General features: G+C 39.6%; 4 protein-coding genes across 4 annotated transcripts; all 4 read left to right on the forward strand.

The window, feature by feature from the left end:
- The first annotated feature begins 7 nt into the window (after nucleotides 1-7).
- LOC103932487 (glutamine--fructose-6-phosphate aminotransferase [isomerizing] 1) lies at nucleotides 8-5116 on the forward strand. Its single transcript, XM_009342111.3, has 11 exons — nucleotides 8-494; nucleotides 1487-1659; nucleotides 1751-1862; nucleotides 2432-2577; nucleotides 2669-2833; nucleotides 2967-3318; nucleotides 3415-3665; nucleotides 3744-3858; nucleotides 3991-4246; nucleotides 4331-4499; nucleotides 4729-5116. The coding sequence occupies exons 1-11, from the start codon at nucleotides 260-262 to the stop codon at nucleotides 4810-4812; spliced, it is 2058 nt and encodes a 685-aa protein (XP_009340386.2). The 5' UTR covers nucleotides 8-259; the 3' UTR covers nucleotides 4813-5116.
- Nucleotides 5117-5642: 526 nt separating this feature from the next.
- LOC103932486 (protein KRI1 homolog) lies at nucleotides 5643-9007 on the forward strand. The gene is made up of 2 exons (XM_009342108.3): nucleotides 5643-7888; nucleotides 8681-9007. Exon 1 carries the CDS (start codon nucleotides 5824-5826, stop codon nucleotides 7849-7851), a length of 2028 nt encoding a protein of 675 aa, XP_009340383.2. The 5' UTR covers nucleotides 5643-5823; the 3' UTR covers nucleotides 7852-7888; nucleotides 8681-9007.
- Nucleotides 9008-9703: 696 nt separating this feature from the next.
- Nucleotides 9704-12630, forward strand: LOC103932485. Its single transcript, XM_009342107.3, has 2 exons — nucleotides 9704-10283; nucleotides 12124-12630. The coding sequence occupies exons 1-2, from the start codon at nucleotides 9783-9785 to the stop codon at nucleotides 12184-12186; spliced, it is 564 nt and encodes a 187-aa protein (XP_009340382.2). The 5' UTR covers nucleotides 9704-9782; the 3' UTR covers nucleotides 12187-12630.
- A 388-nt stretch (nucleotides 12631-13018) lies between these two features.
- Nucleotides 13019-13833, forward strand: LOC103932500 (protein TIC 20-II, chloroplastic). The gene is given in 6 exon segments (XM_009342130.3): nucleotides 13019-13322; nucleotides 13325-13394; nucleotides 13396-13538; nucleotides 13541-13690; nucleotides 13693-13751; nucleotides 13753-13833. Coding segments are annotated over 6 exon segments (570 nt in total). The 5' UTR covers nucleotides 13019-13255.
- Nucleotides 13834-15935: the final 2102 nt, after the last annotated feature.

The following is a 15935-nucleotide window of genomic DNA, read 5'->3' on the forward strand; positions in this document are numbered from 1 at the left end:
TTTCCAATATAACAACCATACATTCACCCACCCAAGCTGCAATCTGCATTCTGCGGTGTCTCAATCTTCTAGAGAGAAGATTGTCAGTCCATTTTTACAGATCCCACGAACACGATAAAGTTAAAAATTCAAATGCCAAGAGAAAGTCAAAGGTCAAATTTAACGGTTGATCTTTCCTTCGTTTTCTCTTTCTCTCCCTAAAACCCAGAACAAGTCGCAGAAGAAGAAGAAGAGAAGAGGAAAGAGAGAGAAATCAGAAATGTGTGGGATATTTGCGTATCTGAATTACAACGTCAACAGAGAGAGGCGTTACATTCTGCAGGTGCTATTCAATGGCCTGAGGCGTCTGGAATACCGGGGCTACGATTCCGCCGGGATTTCAATCGACCGTTCTTATTCCTTCGATCCAAACACCCCCCAATCTTCCCCGCCTCCCCCCCTCGTTTTCCGCCAGGAGGGAAATATCGAGACCCTCGTCAAATCCGTCTACCAAGGTAACTCCTTTCTTTTTTTGGTAATCCCAAGGTAACTCCTTTCATTCTCAAATTTTCTATTGTTTTTCCATGTTTGTTTGTTTCTGCATTCTGTTTGGTTGCCGAGAAAATGGTTTAGAAAATTAACATTTAAATTCTGTTCGGAAATAAAATTGACGCAGAAAAATTGGTCTGGGTTAATTTGGCGGGTTAAACCAGTAAGAATGATCGTGGTTCGGATTGCTCTGCATCATTCTTTTTTCAATTAAGTTTCATTCTTCTTCAATGAAGTTTCGTTGTTAACTTGGTAGTCGGGATAATTTGTTTGTACGTCTGTTTGGTTGCTGGGAAAATGGTGTAGAATATTAACGGTAAACTCTTTTTGGAACGAAATTTGACCCAGTTAAAGTGGTCACGGTTAATTTGGCGGGTTAACCCAGTAGTAATGGTCGTAGTTTGAATAGCTCTGTTTCATTCCTTTTCGATGAAGTATGATTGGTGAAGTTGTTAGTGGGGTGGGGTTTGTAGCGCAGACATTGCCAGCTTATAATTACCTACCGAATGATAATTGGAATGCAAAAAAGAAAGAGCACATCAAAGGTTTAGAATTTGGAACTTTTTCATTTTTTGCGTAAAGGTTTCTATATCTAGCAGTAGTTTCTTTAACGTCGGTCTCTTTGGTATTTCCCTTCTTATGCATTTATTACATTGTGCAACCTCACTTTGTCCTCGGACAACCTTATGGGGACTACTAATTACATTTCCCTTGAAACCATAAATAAATATGGGTAATAGGAGTTTGAATTCAAGTTTCGGGGGTGTTGAAGAGTTTTCACTACTAAGAATGTGCCCCTATATATAATGCTTATGGAACGCTGATTACATACTTGTACTGTATATCAAACTTGTATCCATTTAATAATTTTCTAGCCCCCCCTCAAGCTCATAGTAGTGTATGTCACACTTTTTTTTACCCGATTTCCTAGAATTAACTTTGATTTTTGTAAATCCAGAGGTTGCTGAAACAGATTTAAGTTTGGAAGAATCTTTCTCTCACCATGCTGGAATAGCACACACCCGGTGGGCCACTCATGGAGAGCCAGCTCCAAGGAACAGCCATCCACAGAGCTCTGGTTCTGGAAATGAATTTTTGGTTGTTCACAATGGAGTCATCACTAATTATGAGGTTTGTTTAAGATTTCTGTGGTGAAACTTGTTATGTTTCTCTTGATTGTTGTTTTGGCTTCTGGATTAAACACCCTTGTTTACTTTTTCAGGCCTTAAAGGAATCACTAGTTCGGCACGGATTCACCTTTGAATCTGAAACAGACACAGAAGTAATTCCAAAGCTTGCCAAATATGTTTATGATAAAGCTAAAGAAGGAGGAGGTAATTTTATATATGATTATGATTAGAAGTAATTAAACATTTGAGTCATAAGTATAACTTACAATTTGGAGTTCAAAATTTATATTTGTAAATGTAGAATTGCAATTTATAAAGTACATATAATTATGTTACTTTCAGTTATCGTTTCAGAATTTGTGAACTGATATTTTGACTGTCTTCTATGCTTGTCAATTAGAACAGAACTTATTACTGGAATACTAAAAAAGTTTGTCTATTGAATTGTTCTTAGAGGCAAGAAGCTTCTTTGTCACCCTGAAGCTCATATGTTCCTACCATATTTGCCCAAAAAACATAGTAGCCAAGGCAGGAAAAGTGCTTTTGTAGGATAGGAGTGGACAGATCAACTCAATTATTTATTTATTTCCTCCTTTTTTAGGATGAGTTCATTTTACTGTTGTTGGGGGCAGTATAAGGCCAATCATTGTGTTCTGCATGTACTGATAAACTGCATTTTCCTTTGATTGAATTGTTTGAATACTTTTTACTGTTTCACATAAATCTTAAATCACAATCTAGGGTGATGTTAGAGTGTGATGTTTATTTTTCAGGTGACCAGACTATCACATTTAGTCAAGTTGTGCTTGAGGTTATGAGGCATCTTGAAGGTGCATATGCCCTGATTTTTAAAAGCCAGCATTATCCAAATGAGTTGATTGCTTGCAAGCGTGGCAGTCCGTTGCTCCTTGGTGTCAAAGTATGCTTCATTTGGAATTAATGTTTCACAATTCTGGCTAATTTTAAGTGCCCACTATAGTTTTGCATTGACGCTATTGTTTCTCTGTTAGGAATTTAACGAAAATGCTAGCGGTGGATCAGCATTTCACGATGATAATTTCCTTTCAAAAAGTGGACATGCTAAAGAACTCTTTTTGTCCAGTGATGCCAATGCTGTAGTTGAACACACTAAAAAGGTGTTGGTGATTGAGGATGGTGAAGTGGTACATCTGAAGGTACTTATTTGAGTATTGTCTTTTATTATGTTTTAATGGGGCAGTTCCATATTGGCATGATGCTTGGGGAAACTTGAGCTTTGTATTCATATAAGTTTTTTTTGTTTTTTCCTCTTTGTGGTGATTGTTTCAGGATGGAGGTGTTTCTATCCTGAAGTTTGATAAAGGACAGCATGGTGGACTTTCAAGAGTTGCATCAGTACAACGAGCGTTGTCCATTCTTGAGATGGAGGTTGAACAAATAAACAAAGGGAGTTACAAACATTATATGCAGAAAGAAATTCATGAACAGCCTGAATCTTTGACTACCACAATGAGGGGGAGGCTTTTACGTGGAGGTTCCTGCAAAGCCAAGACTGTTCTCCTTGGTGGACTGAAGGATCACCTTAAAACAATTAGGCGAAGCAGGAGAATTGTTTTCATCGGTTGTGGTACAAGCTACAATGCTGCTTTAGCTGCAAGACCCATCTTGGAAGAACTTTCTGGTCAGTGTTTTTTGTCTGTCAGAAATCATTTTCCGATTGTTAATAACTTAATAGTTCTGATTCTTTTCTGGTTTGCTGCACATATAAACATTATAGGTATTCCTGTCACAATGGAAATTGCTAGTGATTTGTTGGATCGGCAAGGACCTATATACAGAGAAGATACAGCTGTCTTTGTCAGTCAATCTGGTGAAACAGCAGATACTCTGATTGCTTTGGAATATGCGTTAGAAAATGGTGCATTATGCGTTGGCATAACAAATACTGTTGATAGTGCTATTGCCAGGAATACACACTGCGGTGTTCATATAAATGCTGGCGCTGAGATTGGTGTGGCAAGCACCAAGGTAAGTTTGTTACTTTATTCTATTCTTGCTTTTTTGATTTTGTGTTTTAAATTGATTGTCTTATCATCATCATGACAGGCATACACGAGTCAAATAGTGGTGATGGCTATGCTAGCACTAGCTATAGGAGGTGACACAATTTCCAATCAAGCACGAAGAGAGGCTATAATTGACGGTTTATTTGAGTTGCCAAGTAAGTTCCAGTTTTTCTCTTCTTACCATGTCAACTGCAGTGCATTTCTTTGTCAGTCTGTTTTCCAAGAAGTAACTTGTAAGAAATTATTACAAAATGACTCTGTCGGTTTGTCCTTTACGTTCTTTGCAGACAAAGTCAGAGAGGTCCTGAAGCTTGATCAGATGATGAAGGATCTTGCACAGGAACTGATAGCTCATCAGTCACTTCTTGTGTTTGGGAGAGGATACAACTACGCAACATCTCTAGAGGGCGCTTTGAAGGTAAAGGAAGTGGCCCTTATGCACAGTGAAGGAATACTAGCGGGTGAAATGAAACATGGTCCTTTGGCTTTAGTTGATGAAACTCTCCCTACATTTGTGATTGCCACCCGTGATGCTTGCTTCAGGTTTGTCCTTTCACAGTTGGGAGCAGTTACATGCTTTTGAAAACATACCTGATTTTCTTATTAACGACCTGTGGTGATTTACAGTAAGCAGCAATCAGTTATTCAGCAGCTTCGTGCCCGTAAAGGTCGACTCATAGTAATGTGTTCGAAGGGAGATGCTGCATCAGTGTGCCCCGGGGGGTCTTGTCGAGTGATTGAAGTTCCTCAGCTTGAGGATTGTCTTCAACCCGTGGTTAATATTATTCCATTGCAGGTATTTATCTATTTTTCTTTGGGCTTTATTTTGCAAGTATTATCAGTATTTGGGTTGGAGGTCCTGCGTTTTCTTCTTATGCCGGACTTTAATGCTAAGCTGTTTGTACTTTTTTTAAGTATATAGTAAGACTCAATGTATAGACAGATGGATGGATAGATAGTTATTCCTTTGAACTTGTCTGATCTCCCACGTACATCTGATATCTTTGTTTTCCTTCCTGGTGCAGCTGTTGGCATACCATCTCACTGTTTTAAGAGGTTTTAACGTGGATCAGCCGCGGAATCTTGCGAAGAGCGTGACTACGCAGTAAAGAAGTTTCAGGATGGACATACTTGAGTATACTTGTGTGCGTTTCTAAATTATGCCAAGAAGGATTTTAGGACCTTAGCGGAATGTAATGCTGCTAAAAACACCTTATTTTTTAGAGATTATTTTGCCGAGGCCGTAATATGTATGCTGTTGGTAATGTGTGATGCTGCTGAGGTTGTACGTCTTCGGCTTTGTAAATCTTTTCGTACTAGGAAGTCGGAACAATACTAACCGCCCTGACCCTCCTCCCTCTTCCTACCGAGTTTGTTTACCTTCTTTTATTAACATGATTTCAGATTTCTCCATCTTATTTTTCAGATTTCTCTATCCTATTTATTTTGAATTGCAGGAATATAACCCAATATACCAACTGTCATAATATGCATTATTAGAATTATTTTTTTTCCAAAGCTAGGAACATAAGGACGATTGTATAGGTTTTTGAGATTTCGAGTAAAATTTTTTAAAATTTCAATTTTTTTTTTGAAAAAGCGATATTATCTAGAAAAAAGGATGGGCATAACAATGAATTAACAATAATGTGGTTCAGATTTGTCTTTGGTGAGAATCGAGCTCACAATGGTTTAGAAATAATGTGATTCAAATTCGCATTTGGAAGAATCGAACTTAAAATCTCTCATTTTAAGTAAACAGAAATACCACTACATTGTAGTACTAAGTGTTTTAAAATTTCCACTTAAGATGCCTTGAGAAGAAATAAAAGTGATTTTCATTTTGCCTCCAGCAAAAGTTTAAAACAAAAATAAGAAACGAGTGGAATTTATAATTTTCGGTCCTAAATAAAAAAAAATATATAAAAGGGGAGTCCTTTTCAAGTTCCAAGCAGAAGCAAAGCTTGTGGAGTCGAATGCTCTGAAACCCTAAATACTAAAAACCCCCGCCACCGCCTCAGCCCCCAAATTAATTGAAGAAAAAGAAGCAGCAGCGACTCAGATAGAAATTAATTGAGGAAGAAGAAGCAGCAGCCACTCAGATAGTCGGCGGAAACAATATGGGCGGGCTTCAACTACTCGACAGCGGAAGCGACTCCGAGAACGAAAACGGAAACGACGACGTTCCGCAGCTCAAAATCAATGAAGATTTCGCTCGCAGGTACGAACACAACAAGAAGCGGGAGGAGCTCCAACGCTACGAGGAACTGAAGAAGCGAGGCCTCGTGGCTGACCCCTCCGAAGATTCAGACTCTGAACCAGATTTTGAATCGGACGACGACTATGTCCATGTGGCGAATTCCAAGAAGAGGGAATTGGAATTTTTGGATGGTCTGCTCAAGGTAAAAAAGCAAGACCCTATCTTGAAAAACAAAGATGTTGTTTTGTTTAATTCTGATGGAACCGAAATTATTGGAAACAATGGAGGAGAGGGAAAGGCAAAGAATAAGAAGAAGATGTACTTGAAAGATGTTAATGCTAAGCATTTGATGGAGGATGGCCCGGAACTGGCGGAGGAGGATGACAAGAACATTGATAAAAACAGTAAGGTTTACAACGAAGAGCAAGAGCGGATAAGGAGAGAATTCTTACAGGCCGCTGCAGCCGAGGAGGATGATGATGATGATGATGGTGAGTTTTTGATAGAGAAGAATAAGAATGCTGCGGGGGATGATGATGATGATGATGATGATACTGTTGATAATGATCAGTATGAGAAGGCATTGGATGAGTGTTTCCCTGAATCGGATGAAAATGCTATGTTTCTCAAGAAGTTCTTTAAGGATCAGCTGTGGAAGGAGGATAAGGATCCCGAGCTAAAGGAGGAGGATTTGGAGATGGTGTCCGAGGACGAGATGGAGATCGAAAGGCAGGAGGAGTATGAGTACAGGTTCCAGGAGAATGCAGGTGATCGGATTATGGGGCATTCCAGGCAAGTTGAGGGGTCGGTGAGGAAGAAGGTCAAGGCGAGGAAGGAGCAGAGGAAGAGCAAGGAGGAGAGGATGGAGATTGCAAGGTTGGAGAGGGAGGAGGAGTTGAGGCATTTGAAGAATTTGAAGAAGAAGGAGAACGACGAGAAGGTTAAGAAGATAATGGAGATTGCGGGGCTTAAGGAGGGCGAGGAGTCTACATTTGATCCAAAGGAGTTGGAGAAGGAATATGATCCCCAAGAATATGATCGGATGATGAAGAAGGCTTTTGGTGAGGAGTATTATCAGGCAGAGGATGCTGACTTAGAGCGTTATAGTGATATGGAGGAGGATGATGAGATTGAGAAACCGGACTTTGATAAGGAGGATGAGTTGCTTGGGCTTCCTAAAGGTTGGGATACTGTTGGGTCTAGTGATGGGTTCTTAGCTGCCAGGGAGAAGGTTTTGAAGCGGAAAAAGGAAAATGTTTTTGACCATGAGGAAGAGGAAGAGGAAGAGGAAGAGGAAGAGGAAGAGGAGGAGGAGGAGGAGGAGGAGGAGGAAGTAAAAGAAAAGGAAGAGGAAGAAGAAGAAGAAGAAATGAGTGAGGAAGATAAACAAGGGAAAAAGCGTAAATTAGCTTTATTGGAGAGAGCTAAGAAGGAGATGATGGATGAGTACTATAAGTTGGATTATGAGGATACAATTGGAGACTTGAAGACAAGATTCAAGTATGCTAAAATAAAACCTAATAGATATGGCTTGACTACTGCCGAGATATTAGCGATGGATGAAAAGGAGTTGAATCAATATGTGTCTTTAAAGAAGCTTGCTCCTTACACAGAGAAAGAGTGGAAGGTACCCAACAACAAGAGAATGGAGATAAAGCAGAAAGCTAAAGAGATTTTCAGACAAGGAAATGTGGGTAATAAAAAGAATCGCAAGAAGCTGAGAATAAGTGATGCAGCTAAGGATTCAAGCTTATCAAAGGTTGCCACAGGGCAATCATCAATGAGTGCCCTGGAACATGGGAAAGAACAAGTAGGGGACTCAAATGGTGGTAAAAAAGAATCGAGGAGTGCTAGAAGAAGGCGTCACCAAGCTGCAAGAAAATTACCAGCTTCTAGGCTCATGGCATATGGGGTGGTACCTGTAAAATCGAAGAAAAAAGGAAAGTAGTGATCTGAACCACTAGTTAAATTGGAGCATTAGACAGGTGATTCTTTCACAAACTTATAACCTTAAGCTTATATCATACAGTGTTTGTTACTTTGTTGTTTGATATTGTCTTTCCCCTCTCCCTTTTTTGCATGGTATGTTTTTGTATTGGTTTAAAGCTCTGATGTGGTTACTGAGAAAAATTGTTATTGCCTTGTAGAGTAGCAATAACTATGTGTATGGAGTGTTGTAGCAAAATTGCACGTTGTTGGTCGAAGTCAGACTTTTTTTGGGGAAAGTGGTTGTTGATACACAATCTGATAGTATAATACATTGGGTGGCATGTACTATTGTATGGAACATTGAGTGGGTTAGGACATTGGAAGGAGAAACTGTGTGACGGTGGCACTCTGAACTCTGGTGAATATTATCACTGTTACACCGTAGACTATTATGCTTGAGGAAAGGAAAAGCAAGACTGGAAGAAAACCATGATTGAGTATAGTGATGGGAACCATAGTCATACACATATATAAACTTATGTATAGAAGCCTATCCATTTCTAATAAATAATATTTCTTTGCCCAAGTTGTGTTCATTGAAACTATGCCGGTCGTTTAATCATTTTATACGACTTCCTGTTTGTTAGCTAGGTGAATTCTTAGCCTTAGTCTTATACACATGATATTTTAAGCCAAAAGAATGGCGTATTTTATTTTGCTTTCATATATATATATATTTGGGTGGTAAATATTTCATTGCATGTGTGTGATTTCCTTCAATGTTATGGAATCATTTTGGACTTCAGTTGAAATCATACGCGTTAGATGATTGGTTTTCATGTCCACAGGTGGAGGACTAGAATTTTGAGAAGATGAAGTATCTCGAGGGTTTTGTTGAGTCGATAACATAGCAGAGGCTAACCGCTTCAGAACAAGTTAAAGGGAAGACTTGGTGATTGAGACTGTCACCTTTTGATTTTGCATTTTATGTAAACTTAGGTTTTAGAAATCTGAATAAACTACATCATTGTTGTTTTCCAGTTGTTGAATACAGCTATTCGACGATGTGCGGCTGCCAAAGGTTTCTTCTTATGTATCATCTTGTTCATGTGTTGTGTTTGTTGGAAGTTTTCAGTACAATCAAATTGAAAGTTTCTTATTTTACGTTTTCACAAGTGATCTCCACACCATTTTTCTTCCCGATACACCTGCTTGTGTTTGGTATGTTGGAAATAGAGCATGGAAATGGGAAATCACTTTCTTTCCCGTCTTTTATTGCAGATTTTTAACATTAATCACAAGTCTTTACGACAAATATTATTTTCATTAAATACCACAAAAATAAAAATATTAACTCGTCTCGAGATTTTTTTTATGTACACTTTTCTATTTTTACAAAACATGGTAATAGTAAAATTATTTTATATTCTTCAGGAAAAGTCATGAGAAATTATGTTTCATAAATTCCTTTTCACACGCCAAAATAATTTGTTATTTGTTAGTGAAATCATTTTTCTTTGTTGTGTTTGTTAATGATGAAAACTAATTAGGAGGTTGGCTTCTTCTTGTATTACGGTGGTGAAAGTCCATTTAACCAATAAACCCAAATAACAATCCATTCCAGCCTGCATTCTTTTAACTTCCCCCTCTCACAAAAATACAAAGGTTGTTTTAACGAAAAATCAACGGTAGTGTTCATTTTAATAAAAAATTTATATTTTTATATTAAAAAGTCAAACCTAGTATTATTTATTTTATCATTTATTTTGTCCTTATCGTTAAAACTCAAAATTTTCAAACTTTTTTTTATTAGTTTTTTAAAAAAAATATAAAAAAATAAAAAAACCCCTCAAAACCTTAAACAATCAGAACCAATCAACAAACACAAACAGAAGCTCTCTCTCTCCTCTATCTCACCCGGAATCACAGAACAAGGGGTAAGAAGGAAAGATGGGTTCTTTTCCAAAATCCCTAAATTCTGAAATATGGGTCTCGATCCTCTGCCTTGTCGTAGTTGCGTTCCTCCTCCCCCTCCCCGCCAGCGGAACTCCGTCGTCCAGCATCTACGACCACCTGCGGAAACAGGGCCTGCCGATTGGTCTCCTCCCCAAGGGCATCACCGACTATTCTCTCAACGCCACCACCGGAGAATTCCGAGTGTTGCTGGAGCAGCCCTGTCACGCCAAGTTCGAGAACCAGGTGCTCTACGATTTTAACGTTTCCGGCTTTCTGTCTTTCGGCCGAATCGCCAACTTATCGGGCGTGTCGGCTCAGGAGCTCTTCCTCTGGTTTCCGGTCAAGGGGATCAGAGTCGATGTGCCCAGCTCCGGCCTCATTTATTTCGATGTCGGCGTCGTTGACAAGCAGTTTTCTCTCTCCCTCTTCGAATCGCCGCCTGATTGCACCGCCGTTGACCCTTCTGATCCCAACTTCAATCCTGCCGCGTTCGAGGTAAATTTCTTATAATCTGCTTCATTTTGTGTCCTGGGGTTTTGTTGATCTGATTAAGGTTTCCAATTTTAGGATTTACTATGGTTTAATTATGTTTTGCTTAGGAACTATGTTATGCTTTCTCAATTCATTCATTAGTTAAGATAGAACACGCATAATTCATAGGTTGAAACAATTTGTGAGGAGGGGACAACTCGGCACTGACCAACCCCTAGGTTTAGCGGGTGTATTCAGTTGAGATTTTAAAAGGATTTTGACGGAGTTCAATTGACTTTCATGGACTCCACATGGACTTTGAGTGAATTCTATATGGATTTTATTGTGACAAACTTTTATCATAGATTGTAGTGGATTGTAATAGACTTGTATGGATTCTCATGAGCATTTTAGGGCTCATTTTGGTAGAAAGGATTAGATTGAAAGGGATAACCCTCGAATTTCAAGGCATATTGAAGGTAGATGAGAATGATTTTTCATTGTGAGGCCTGGGGATTAGAAGAGGAGACATAAAGAAAACTTTTCCCATCTAATCCTCCCATTTTGGGAAGGATTGGAATGGAATACTTTTCTTCTTGAGTAATCCTTCTCCTACCTCTAAATTGCTCACAATTGTTTCATTTCGTTTTTCAGCATACCTTTAAAAATAGTGTCTTATCCATTCCAATCCAATCCAATCATGTTTACCAAACGATACCTTAGTGATCTGATTTATGGGCGTTTTTATTAGTTTCAAACTTCCAATATCCGAAATGGTGGCGAGCAATCATGTGTGGTGTTGGTGGTAGTAGTATAAGCGGTGGTGGTGGTGGACTCATCAAACGGTAAAGTGTACACGAGTCTACAGGGATTCAATTTAGTGGAACATGGTGGGTTGTAGAATTTCACGTAACTCACAAACTCTGCGTAGCACGGCGTATGAAGTTTTTGTTGACTCTTTTAGTAACTGGAGCTTTTGGGACACGCTTGATTCCTGCGTTAAATATGCGGCACATTCTTCCCTATTAATTTTTTGGGTTTTGCTTTGCCTCCTTTCTCTGTGTTTTATGTCCAGTTGAGGTAAATACATCCTCGGTAGCTTCAATTGTGTTTTAAATCCATGCTGAAGATTTCATTCTTGTGAAATCATTTAATACATTCTCAGTAGCTTCTAACGGTTCGTAAAGTTTTGTTGTTGCTCTGATTGTTGACTGCCTGTGCCTAGGGTTTATGTATTATTCAATATTCATTGAGTATAGGACAATATTTGAGGTTTAATTATTTTCAATTGTATACTTATCTTTGTGCGACAGAAAACTAACATTACAGGAATTTTTATCGAGACAAATTTCTTGGGAGCCGATACGTTACATGAATATACTCTTCTTTTAAAATTTCAAGTGTTTTATTTTTTTATTTTTTATATAATTCTGTTTTTTCTGTCTGGTGATGTTATCTTGGTTTCCTTTTAAGATTTTCAACTAGTCTTCAATTGCAAGGATTCATTATTGCGAACCCAAGCAGTATCAATTGGTTGAGGCACTTCGATCTTTGTCCGGATTAGTACTTACCCATACTATTCTATTTATTCTTCAATTGAACTTCTCTATGCTGATATTTTGTGTTGTTTAAGAAATATCATTCTTCTCTTACCGTGTCAACTGTTGGTAGACGAGATTATCATATAGAGCATGTGATAGTTCTGAGTGGATGCGTCTAAATTTATGGCTTGATTCTTGCTTTTATGGATTATGTAATGTCACTAATTATCACGCAGGTCGATGTTTTCTTAGTACTGCTTTCAAGTAAATTTTTTTGTGTCTAATTGAGCTGGTGCTAAAGTTGTTGAATAAAAACTGTGCAGAATGAATCACTGAATCTTGGGTATCGAGTTGGTCGGAAAAGTGAGCTGAGGGCCGATTCATAGGTTGTGCAGGCAGAGATATGATTGAAGTTAACTCAATCAACTTGGGGGACTTTATAAGCTCTTGTTGGGTCTTCTTTTCTCTGAAGTGGATGTCAAAGGTTCTAGTTTGGCAGGTCCTAAGCTTTATGTATGTGTGCTTGGTTGCTTGCTATGCTGTATGTATGTACATGTTGGCCTGAAACTTGTGTCTTTGTGGGGAAAATTAGAACAATTTTGGTAAAGACGAGAGAGAGTATGGAAGAGAAAATGAAGTTTAAAGGATCTATACATTTAGTAGGGTGAGACAGGGAGGGATGGGATCGGGTGGTTGGTTTTGGGTGACTAGTTTTCTTGAAATTTATGTCAATTGTTATATCATTTTAAGTTTACATATTATAGATACAATGGCATGAGTTGTGTATTGAGTTTCTTTTGTGATAATATATGTTGAGGTTTTTAGTTCTTTTAGTTCTTACAGCAGGCATGATATGTTTGCATTTTCCCTTCCTTTGTTTTGCATATTATTTCTTTATGTCCGTACATTTTGTAGCTTCAAGTCTGAAAATTTTGTAACATAGCAGTTTATGGCATGAATTTTGTGTTTGCAAAGTAAGGGTAAGGCTGGCTACAGTAGACGCCCCCCACCCACCTTGCAAAGCGGGGATCATTGTTGGCTTGCGGTCGCCTATTTGGCAGTTTATGGCATTAAAATTTAGTATTATAGGAGTCAACATTATTGTACCACATTGTGTTCGTTGGGCTCATCTCTACTAGAAGAGAATGACTTACATAAAGCAGGTCACCACTATGTGGCGTTTCGGTCTAATAATACATTGCTATGTATAAGTTTTTTTTTATGATTAGACCGGGATTCCATGATGGCAGTAAATTCTTTCTATATAAGTTGGGCCTTAATTAATCTGGTCTCTGTTGAATTAGTGAATCTTGGGCTCAACTTGGGCCTCAATTACTGGCCCAATAAAGTGACTATTAAAATATCCAAGCCCATTGCTCAATCTTTCTTTCACTCTCTCACTCTGTAACACACGACACAAAGCAACTCGCAACTCAAACCTTGCAACTAGTGGTTATGGCCTATCTCCTCCACCTCTCCACCACCCCTAAAACCTTAATCCCCAAATCTTACATTCCTTCTGCTGGCGCGCCTTCCCCTTAACCCTGTACGCCTGGTCACTCTCCTTTCCTCAATTTGTCAACCAAAAATCCAAACCCAACCCCCGCCACAGATCGGTTGATCTCTGCCGTCGCTTACACCTTTCCTTTCTTCAACTCCCTCTAGTACGATCGCTACTTGTTTGTGCAATTTACCAAATTGGGTCTCCTCTTGGAACCCTTGATCTTGTTGTTGACCCTTAGTCGAACTTCATGGCCTTCTTCGCCCTTTACTTAGGCATCGTTAAAAACCCAAACTTCAACCATTATGTGCAGTTCAATGCGATATAGGCGGTGATACTGGACGTGGTGTTGGTGCTGCCGTTGCTCGTCCAGAGGATTTTCAGTCCGGGTTAGGGTACAAGCTCATGGTATGGGGGCATAATGGTATTTTCGTCAGCGTCTTTTTACTCCGTTTATGGTTTGGTTAGCTGTATTTTGGGTCGGACTTCGTACCTGCCCTTCGTTGCTGATGCCGCTGGTCGGCAGCTTTGAAAAAAGAGAACTTTAACAAAAAAAACTCTCGGTACTGTTTGCTTTAATGAAAAATCACATTTTTACATTAAAAAGTCAATCTTGGTACTATTCATTTTACCTTTTTTTTATCCTTATCGTTAAAAATCAAAATTTTCAAACCATTTTCATTAGTTTTCATTTGAAAAAATCAACTTGTACCAATTTAGGTATGGCATTTGTGTTGTATAATTTCATTTCATAATTTTATTTGCTCCATTGTGAAACCAATTTCAAATCCAATTTTGGTCTGTTGATTTGTTTGGTGGTGCATTTCTTATCTTGGCAACTTAATTAATTAAGAGGTCAAGGGATTGATATTTGAAGTTCCAGTCCCTTCAACGTAATTTGGTTGAGTTTTTTACCAAGTAGTTCTAAGAACGCCCATTGGCGAACCGTCAGACACACTCGCAGAGAAACACGACAAGTAGAATGATGAAGGAAAAAACCCTATCCAATGGCCTATAAGGGGCTAGTAAGCGAGGAAGGAGAGTAGAAAAGGCCATGCTAGCTAGTTTGTGGGAGAAGATGGAGAACATATTAGCTGGCATGGGGGAAATGAATGAGGTGGGAAACCTCCTTCATGCCCAGAACAGTCTCTCTTAGGAGAAGCATGCCGAACTCTTGGAGCAGATCACCCAGACCAACGAGAGGATAGAAAACAACTCTCGATAGTGGACCACCCGTGCGACCCAACTCATGTGGGTCATCACCTCTCTTTAGACGTTGGAAGTAGGGGTGAGGATGCTCGCGAAGTCATAAACCAAGGAAGACGCTTGGGAAAATGAGGCGTAAACTGCCGAGCCAGCCATCCATAACTCAAACGAGAACCCTAGAGCCGCCCCGTCTTACGGTTCACACTTTGAGATGTGATGGGCGACGAAATGAAGAACGTTTAGGACCGGTTGGGGGGGTATAGAAAAGGCCTCCAGACCCAAGAATCCAGACTACTCAGAAGGGGAAGTTGCATTCCCGTGCTTTGAAGCCTTACTCGATGAACCAATAAGCGGTGACACTCGGGCTTTCAAGATGCAAAGTTATGAAGGACTTACCAATCCGTACGACCACCTAAACGGCTTCATCTATGTCGTGGAAGGTCGGGAAAATAGCGACGCCACTAAGTGTCATCTTTTCCTGACCACCTTTAGTGGAGGCGTGAGACTAGTTCAAGCAGATTGCCCCAGGATCAATAACATTCTTCTTTTAACTCAAGCAAGTTTTTCTTGATAAAAGAACCCATGTTTTCTTACTTATCAGTGTCATGTTAAAATTAATCCATATTTCGTCGAGCAACCACACCACGTTAAGAAATAAAAGACATACTTCATATGATAAACATAACGACTTATAAGGCATTGTCCAAATAAGAAATTATTACCACCCCAAGTGAAAAAATTGGTCTGCAACTTGAAAAATTAAAAGGAAAACAACACTGGTGGCTTAAATAAGAGGGACTAGTCTGGTAAGTTATAGGCGGCTAGGGCATCGTGCTTTTAAGGGTTGACCTCGGGGTCGGCTGGATGGGCGTTGGCGGGCTCAAGGCCAAGCTCGGCAGTAAGCTCGGAGAGTTGCAAACTTGCAAAGCGGCAAGGTTTATGGTGGCGGGCTCCTGTACCACAAGAACCTTATCCTCAGCTCCGTCTGCTTGGAGCCCTCATTCTCCTTTTTGTCACACCCGATATCCAGATCATAGACGAGGTGAGCCACCTTCAACTTCTTATAAAACTTCATGTAGTTGGAGGCGAAGGCAGGTGGAGAAGTTGACGACCTCAGGAGTGCCAAAAAATCATCCATGTCCAAATTGCTGGTAGACATGGTGTCATTTTCATCGCCCCCCTTTCCCCTCGGCAGCGAAGGGCCTAAATGGCATTTTTGGCCTCTCCTAACTCAAAAACAACTTGGAGTTTGCTGGAGGCAGCCTCACTCAGCTTCTTCCCAAGTTATTCAATCCACTTTAGCTGAGCGTTGTCCTAATTGGTAGCCTCATCCGCTTGGCTTGACGACCCAAGCTCACGCTCCTTAGCCTTCAAGGCCTTCTTCATCTACGCCAAAGGCTTGCTCGTGACTGGTGCTCTGCTTCATCT

The sequence above is a fragment of a genome, unplaced genomic scaffold (assembly GCF_019419815.1).
Source record: "Pyrus x bretschneideri cultivar Hongxiangsu unplaced genomic scaffold, Pyrus_bretschneideri_v1 Contig11, whole genome shotgun sequence".
NCBI classification, from domain to species: Eukaryota; Viridiplantae; Streptophyta; class Magnoliopsida; order Rosales; family Rosaceae; genus Pyrus; species Pyrus x bretschneideri.